This window comes from Amblyraja radiata, chromosome 11, assembly GCF_010909765.2.
Source record: "Amblyraja radiata isolate CabotCenter1 chromosome 11, sAmbRad1.1.pri, whole genome shotgun sequence".
NCBI lineage: Eukaryota > Metazoa > Chordata > Chondrichthyes > Rajiformes > Rajidae > Amblyraja > Amblyraja radiata.
In genome coordinates this window covers 32,721,401-32,730,407 of record NC_045966.1, presented here as the reverse complement: position 1 = coordinate 32,730,407, position 9,007 = coordinate 32,721,401, and the positions used below count along the sequence as shown (strand labels likewise).

Genomic DNA, 9,007 nt, shown 5'->3' with positions numbered 1-9,007 from the left:
AGTGTGGGTGAGCTGGGCTGAGGGGCCTGTTTCCATACTGTATTCATCTATCTATGACTATGTGCTAACATATGCAGCATTCCTGTACAAATAGAAATACTTTATTGTGACATGTGACTAGGCAGTGAAATAATGTTTGAATACACAATGTATACAAATCCCAGTCACCTTCCCACTGAGTTATAAAGCACGCCAGCTCCCCCTTTTGTCGTCGTACCCCCCCCCCCCCCCCACTGAGTCCCCATTGCCCTTTGCCCGCTTCCCCCACCCCTCCCCAGCGGGTCCTCCATTGTTCTTCCCTTCCCCCATCACGGTGGTCCTCCACGCTCTCATCGACCGCTGGTCGATCCACCAGGCATGGCTGCCGCCGCAAGGCTTCACCACAGCCTACGCCCTATCGTCGCGAGGCCTCACCACTTGATGCTCTATTTCACGCCTCCGTAGTGCCAACCCGGGCCACAGTCGCGAGCTCCACCAACCCGGACTCTGACCCGCTAGGCCCTGACCCAGGCTTCTACGCGGTGATCCAGGAGGCATAGAGGCTGCGGCGCCTCAATAAAGGCGTCCTGCCACGTTCTTGGTCCACAGCCGCGGCCCATCAGGAACTAGTCTGTCTACCTATATGGAAGGCACAAGTTTGCTGGTTGTGCTGCCAGTGAACTCCAGCCAGAGTCAAGCAGATTCTGCACACTGAACACTTGCCTGACCAGCCTATTGCAGAATGGGGAGCCCATCCACATCAATGGCAATTTTATTGCAGTGAGAAAGAATGGAAATAGGTTAAGAATAAGATAAATCACAATCTTAAATCTTTGTTTTCTAAACAATAAAAAGCAAACAAGTTAGCACTTTAAAAAATATATACAATCTCACAACATACAATCTCAATGGACACTGTGTACTTAATTACGTCAAGATATCCAGTCAATACAATTAGTAAGATCATACTGTTAACCAGTTTCTTAGTTAACTGGGGATATTTGGACGTCGGATGAAATGCGTGTACTGAAGGGTGGGGTAATGGTTGCATAGGCATAGAAACAAGAGGAACTATTTTGTCGCAACTGAAACATACAAGACCCCCTTTCAAATGTACAATTACCTACTTAGCAAGGCAGCTACTGAAGAATGCTTGCCATTTTGGCTGATAGTTATTATTTCATTATGCAACCCTTTCTCCTTCTGGATTGCCTATTTATCTTGTTAATTATTATTAGTGACTTAATTGGCAATGGAAAAAACTGTTCGTGCAAACATTAATGTTCCAGTGATGCTGAAAAATTAATGAGCAGACCTTACAATTTAAGTTCTGAACAATTTTGTACATCGTTTTTCAGCTGTGGTCTGAAATGAAGAAAGCAGATCCAATGCATTGTCAAGAATTTAAGATGATTCAATCATTAATCTTATTCCATACAAATGCTGGGCCATAATAAATTAGAAAAAAGCCTGTTATTTTGCAACAAGAAGGAATACAACACAAATTTGTATTCAGTTGGAATTTAAGCATTAAAAATAGAAATGGTGTAAGGTAAGATAATATGAACATTGCACCAACAATAAATTGCATTCATTCTTTGTGGAAAATTATATCTGCTATTTCATAGCGGAGAACATGTTAAAACAAGAAATTAATTGGGAGATTTTCACCTTAACAAAAAATACAAAATGTATTCAAAGTTTAGTTAAACTTTTGTTGCACAGACACTCAAGACATTGAAATTAATTTGAGACTGAAAAACTATTTATTATTGCCCAAGGAAAGAAGCCATGGGATCTTCAGGCCTCTGGCGTTTCATTCTATATGCTTCCATTTCTTCTTCTGTGGGCTCTTTTGTTTCATACATGCTGTTGTACCCACGTTTACGTTCATCTATTTGCAACAGAAGTTCAACATGCTTCAAACGAGCCTCTTCAGCTACCAGGGCCTAAGCAAGGAAAAAAATTTAAAACGTTACACTACATCACTAACCCTGAAAGTTTAACATTTGACTCCTGAAAATAAGCACCAAAAACTGAAAACTGCAATCCCGGGTTGGCGTATAATGTGAATGTGAATGTAAATTGGATGTGCATTTTGGTTGAATATATATTGCTAGTTTTTTAATAAATGTTTCAATTTCCGTGATGCTCCCATATTCAGCAATAAACACCTTTATGGGGAATTTAAAGGTCAAACGGTTAAAAATATCGCAAACTTTACTTCATCTATTTCTTTCTTTACTTCATCTATCTCTTTAGTTCTATCTAGTTTAAAAAAAAAAAAAAAGGCAAAAAGTATTGGAGACAATGTAATAATAATTGACAATATTATCAATTTAAAAATGTAAGACTGTAATGATGTAATTTGGTTATGTACCTATCTCCAATAAAAAATATTTAAAAAAAAAAAAAAAAAAAAAAAAAATATCGCAAACTCATTCATACGATCTAGAATTGAACAGACACATGTGATGACTGATCAGAAAGTAAAAATTTCAAAAGTTAAATTAAAAATATAGACAAAGATGCAATAATGATACTGTGATTTAAAGTTACACTATTTAAAAAGTAATGATTGTAAACTATTTTTGCATTGTTGACAAACCATACTGCCCAAATTTTGAGTGGAACAAAAAGGCATTTAATCTGCAATTGTCAGGAACTTTGGATACAAATATAAATGTGGATATTCCTTAATTCTCAAATATACTCCAACAATACACGAGAAAAATCCACATCAGAGTAACACCATACAGAGCATGGACATGTTAGGCCAAAGAGCCTATGCTCACCCTCCCCCCCCCCTCTCCCCTCATGTCCCTCTCCCCATCTATCTGTTTCTCTGCCCCACTCTCGCTGCCCCTCGAGATACGGCGCGGATGGGGTAAGAGGAGACCAATGAATAATATTAATCTATCAAGGGGGGGTGGTTAGTGTGTGCGTATGCAACCCCCCCCCCCCCCCGGCAACCGCGCGTTGAGTGGACGGGACCCCGCTCCCCCTCTTCCCTCCCTCCCCCCCCCTCTTCCCTTTCCCCCTCCCCTTCCTCCCTCTCTCCCCTTCCTCTCTTCCCCTCACCCCTGCCCTCCCCCCCTCCCTCTCACCCCCCTCTCCCCCTGTGTATTGAGGGGGGTGGTTAGTGTGTGTGCAACGTCGCAGGCCCCCCCCCTGGTCTAGTACACTATAAAATCCCACATCAAAGCAACACCATACTGCAGTTTTTAATGAAGGGACCTTGGTCAGCATGGACAAGTTGGGCCGAAGAGCCTATTTCTGGGTTGCATGACCCTAAATCTGGCACTTTTTAACATGACCAGAATTTCAGTAAAAAGGAGTGAATGAGCCTCGGGTAGTTTACATTTAAAAAAATTAATCAAGTCAACTATAACCATAACCATATAACAATTACAGCACGGAAACAGGCCATCTCTGCCCTACAAGTCCGTGCCGAACTAATGCAGGTTTTCAAGAATTCTCTAGGGTATTTTAATTTCTTTCAGAAACACTAACATATTTAATAGGTTTCATTCACAAATAGCTTGCAAATGCTGTTATATCTCAAAAGTATCCAGAACAATCAAGTGCTAATAGTTTTGACAGCCAGTAAGCCTGGGGACATGATCTGCTAGCATTTCCGTCGGTGGTGCTTGGTATTTATAGCCAGAAAGTTGCATGGAATATGGGGCCTTGCTGATCGTGTTGGAGGTGGATTTGTTTGGGAACTTGCCCACTGGAGCATCTGCTGCAGGTAGGTATAGTCCTAGTGCTGTCAAGGAATTCCTTTGCACTATTCATTAATAAAATATACCATTGCAATCAAATCCAAATTCAGCAAAACATTCTGCATTGATTTAAAACATCTGATGGCTAATCTGAAAATACAGCTGTACTTAATAACACTGGTAGATAATTGTTTATTTTTTTTAATATATACCATAAATATGCTTTCATATATTTTTGATATATATATTTATTTTAATATATTATTTTCTGTATACTATGGTGTTTACAAAGTACAGTACTATGTTCACATATCCTTTGTGCTGCTGCAAGTAAGCATCTCATCGTGCCGTTTCATGACACATGACAGTAAAACACACTCAATTGATATTGTTTCACCTCACTGCCGCATACTGACAGGTGCTCTAACACTGTAAATCTGTAGATTCATTTTGAAAATTATGTCAGCACTAATAATTATTACCTGAAAATCTACTATATGAGAAAATGGTTTGTCTCCAGATAGGAAATACTTCAGACTGATGTCAGGGGAGTGGGCAGGACAGATAGAATATAGTCGGAGACAGTAAGACTGGTGGGAGAACTGGGAAGGGGGAAGTTGATGGAGAGAGGGGGAACGCAAGGGTTACTTGAATTTAGAGAGGTCAATGTTCATACCACTGGGGTGTAAGCTACCCAAGCGAAATATGAGGTGCTGTTTCTCCAATTTGTGCTGGGCCTCACTCTGACAATGGAGGCGGCTCAGGACAGGAAGGTCAGATTGGAAATGGGAGGGGGAGTTAAAGTGCTGAGCAACCAGGAGTTCAGGTAGGTTAGGGTGGACTGAGCGGAGGTGTTCACCGAAACGATCGGCGAGCCTGCGCTTGGTCTCGCTAATGTACAGAAGTTGACACCTGGAACAGTGGATACAGTAGATGAAATTGTAGGAGGTACAAGTGAACCTCTGCCTCACCTGAATAGACTGTCGGGGTCCTTGGATGGTGACGAGGGGGGAGGTAAAGGAAGAGTGTTGCAGGGGAAAGTACCTTGGGAGGGGGTAGTTCAGGTGGGAAGGGAAGAGTTGACCAGGGAGTTGCAGAGGGAACGGTCTCTGCGGAAAGCCGAAAGGGGTGGAGATGGGAAAATGTGGCCAGTAGTGGGATCCCGTTGGAAGTAGCAAAAGTGTTGGAGGATTATATGCTATAATTTATGGATATGAAATTCATTTATTACACTAAAAAGTAACATTAAAAATATTAGAAGCTGTTAAAGATGTTATAGAAGAACCTTAGAAAAAATGTGTAGGAAGGAACTGCAGATGCTGGTATTCCTTCCCCCCAGAAATGCTGCCTGTCCAGCTGAGCTACTCAAGCATTTTGTGTCTATCTTGGCCTGAGAAAACATCCTGGCAACATCCTCGTAAATCTTCTTTGCACCCTTTCCAGCTTGACGACATCTTTCCTATAACATGGTGACCACACTGAACACAACATCCTAAATAGCCTCACCAACATCTTATATAACTGCAACATGACCTCCCAACTTCTATACTCAATACTGACTGATGAAGGCCAATGTGCCAAAAGCCTTTTTGACTACCCTATCTACCTGTGACACCACTTTCAATGAACTATGTGCCTGCACTCCTGGATCCCTCTGCTCTAGAACACTTCCCGGAGCCCTAACATTCATTGTGTAGGTCCTGCCTATGTTAGATTTTCCAAAATGTAACACCTCACATTTCTCTGTATTAAATTCCATCGACTATTCCTCAGCTCACCTGCCCAGCACTCAGCATGTTGGTCCCAGGAGAAGATCTAATATTAACAACTACAATTGTTCCTTTCTTTTAAATCGCTATTGCAATTGTAAATCTGTAAGGATTTCTAACAACATTAAAAATAACACAATAATCTGCACACCGGAAATATTTTCTTTGCACATGTTGTACCTATGTATAGCTTGATTATACTCGTGTATAGTTTGATTGGACTGGATAGCACGCACACAAAGCCTTACATTTGATATTGGTACACATGACAACAATAAACTAATACCAATTTAAGACGGTGATGAGGCGAGATTTTTTTTTGTGTGAGTTTCAAAAACTGTTTAAAAGGATGACAGAAAAGCCTTTGAATATTTTCAAGACAGGGGTAGATAGATTTCTAATGAGAAAGGTTACTACAGACAGATGGCAATAATAAGATCAGCCTTGATCATCTTAAATCTAGGATAGCACAGTGGTCGAGCTGCTGCCTTATAGTGCCAGATTTGCAGGTTTGGCTACGGGTGATCTCTGTACAGAGTTTGCACGTTCTCCCTGTGACTGCGTGGGTTTTCCCTGGGTTCTCCAGTTTTTTCCCCATATTCCGAGGACGTGCAGGTTTGTAGTTCTTTAACTTGTCCCTGGTGTGCAGGATGGAAATAGTGTATGGCTGGTCGGCGCTGACATGGGGCCGATGGGCCCTTTTCCAGGCTATCTCTAAACTAAACAGCAAAGCAGATACGAAAGGCTGAGTGGCCAATGTCTGGTTCTAATTGTAAATTTGTTAGTAATGTGTAACATACCTTATTCAGTTTTTCTTTCTTTTTTGCATCTTCCTCTTCACTTTCTGAGCCATGACTTTTCCTATGCTTCTTTTTCTTCTTCTTGTCAGCTTTAAGCTTTTCTTTATGTATCTGTAAACAACAAACATTCATTTTGCTGTTACAATTATATTTATTCATTTTCTAGGATGTGGGAATTACAGATGCCAGAACTGTATTTATTGTCCACCCCTAATTAGTACAAAGTATTTCGTAAGCTTGGGTGCCGGTCACTAAATTATTTTAACAACAGTGTTCCAGACCTCATACACCCATTCTTGCAACCCCAGCACTCCAGGTAGAAAAATAATCTATGGTTGGGAAGCTCTGGATCTCCCTGCCCTAATATTTTGACACAAATTATTATTACAAGCCAGTTTATTAACTTGTCATAGACCAAAATGCTAGATCGCTCCATAGATGCTGCTGCACCCGCTGAGCTTCTCCAGCATTTTTGTGTGCTAGATCAATAACTTAGGTAGACAAAAATGCTGAAGAAACGTAGCGGGTGAGGCAGCATTTATGGAGTGAAGGAAACAGGCGACGTTTCGGGTCGAGACCCTTCTTCAGACTGATGTGGGATAAAAAAAATGCTGGAGAAACTCAGCGGGTGAGGCAGATCAATAACTTGGATCACTCCACAAGGCTATCCATGCAACATTACACCTTGCATAAGACCATTAGACATAAAGCAGAATTAGGTCATTCGGCCCATCAAGTTTGCTCTGCCATTCGATTATGGCTGATCCATTTTTACTTCATAACCCCGTTCTTCTGCCTTCTCCCAGTAACCTTTGAAGCCCTTACAATTCTCCATCTGAGAGTTTCTTAAAGATCAGAACCAATACATTTCCATTACAAATGCTGCAATTCTGCAACCTCTCAATGGAATTATATTGTTTTACTTGTTGACATATAATCCTTAGATCCATGTACTTCAATTATGAATTAGTAGTAATAACATTAGTTGTTCCAGTTTGTCTTTTCGTCAGTTCCTAGTCCACAGCAGCTGAACTTTATCAAAGTGATCCACTTTCCTCTTCAGGTGGCAATCACTGTATTGACCTTTAATCATTTGCTCAGCCTCATATTGGATATCAATTATCCATCCATATTAATATCACATGTATAGCCAAACAAGTTACATTCAAATAAATAAACACTAATTTCATTAGACAAAAGAATACCTATACAGAATTTATATCTGTATACAAAGATAATCATAATCCTGCTTTTCTGCAATAAAACTGTTTCTAATTTGGCAGAACATTTCTTCACACCATTCTCACATGGTGTGGTAGCAATATAACTGATGTGTACAGAAATCAATAATTAAATCTGCACTATTAAGAACGGCAATCTAGAACAGACACATTTTGCATTGGTCAAGATCTAACTCAGTATTATGGCGCCAAATGTATTTTCCAGACGTACACCTATACAAGCAGAAAAACAGGCTCTTCAGCCCAACTTGTCCATGTCAACCAAAATACTCCATCTACGCTAGATATTTAGAAACCCAATATACACCCATTTATCCACATTTGGCCCATATTCCTCCAAATCTTTTCTATCCATGTACCTGCCTAAATGTCTTTTAAATTTTGTTATTGCACCAGCCTCAACCACTTTCTTAGGTAGCTCATTCCATATACCCACTACTCACTGTGTAAAAAGTTGCCCCTCAGGTTCTTATTATCTTTCCCCTCTCATCGTAAACATATTCCCTCTAGTTATTGATTCTCCTACTCTTGGAAAAAGATTATGTGGACTTATCTATTCCCCTCATACTTTTATACACCCCTATAACATCACCCTTTAGCCTCCTGTGCTCAGGGAATAAAGTCCAAGCCTGCCCAACCTTTTCCTATAGCTCAGATCTTTGAGTCTTAGCAATATCCTCATACATCTACTCTGCACCATTTGCAGCTTAATGGCATCTTTCTTATAGCAGGGTGACCAAAACTGATACAATCCTCCCAATGCGGCCTCACCAGATCCTCCTCTGCCCTCCTCAGAGCCTGGGTCTGACGGCAGCCTTGGGTTTTCATCACCCCTTCACCCCACCGAGGTCGACCGCCAAGAGCGCAGGGGGACCATCAAGAGCAAGGTGGTCCATTGAGAACGAGAAGGGAGACCAGTGCCACCAAGAACGAAAGGGGGACCCATTCTCTCCAGAGATGTTGTCAGATTCATTGAGTTATTCTTAGCACTGTGATTTGCTCAAGATTCCAGCATTTGCGTCTGTCTTATATAACTAGATTGACGAGCTTTAATCAGAAATTGATCCACCATGAACTAATTAGCATATGTCAGCTGATTAAATGCTAATTAGCTGATTTAGCGCAGGTATACAATACTTGTCAACACATCTCAATGTCCATGGCCTCCTTATTTTCAAAGTCATCGAGAGGTTACATAGAAACATAGAAATTAGGTGCAGGAGTAGGCCATTCGGCCCTTCGAGCCTGCACCGCCATTCAATATGATCATGGCTGATCATCCAACTCAGTATCCCGTACCTGCCTTCTCTCCATACCCTCTGATCCCCTTAGCCTCAAGGGCCACATCTAACTCCCTCTTAAATATAGCCAATGAACTGGCCTCGACTACCCTCTGTGGCAGAGAGTTCCAGAGATTCACCACTCTCTGTGTGAAAAAAGTTCTTCTCATCTCGGTTTTAAAGGATTTCCCCCTTATCCTTAAGCTGTGACCC

General features: G+C 41.1%; 1 protein-coding gene across 4 annotated transcripts in view; it reads right to left on the bottom strand.

Annotated features, from left to right (window-relative positions):
* Window positions 1-698: 698 nt before the first annotated feature.
* Window positions 699-9,007, bottom strand: part of slu7 (SLU7 homolog, splicing factor) — a 49,826-nt gene continuing 41,517 nt past the window's right edge. For all 4 annotated transcript variants that reach the window (XM_033029647.1, XM_033029648.1, XM_033029651.1 and 1 more), the window contains 2 exons: window positions 6,274-6,384; window positions 699-1,928 (listed from right to left, as the gene is read on the bottom strand). In XM_033029647.1, coding sequence (XP_032885538.1) covers window positions 1,749-1,928; window positions 6,274-6,384 — 291 coding nt within the window. In that variant the 3' untranslated portion in view covers window positions 699-1,748. The remainder of the gene's footprint in view (window positions 1,929-6,273; window positions 6,385-9,007) is intronic.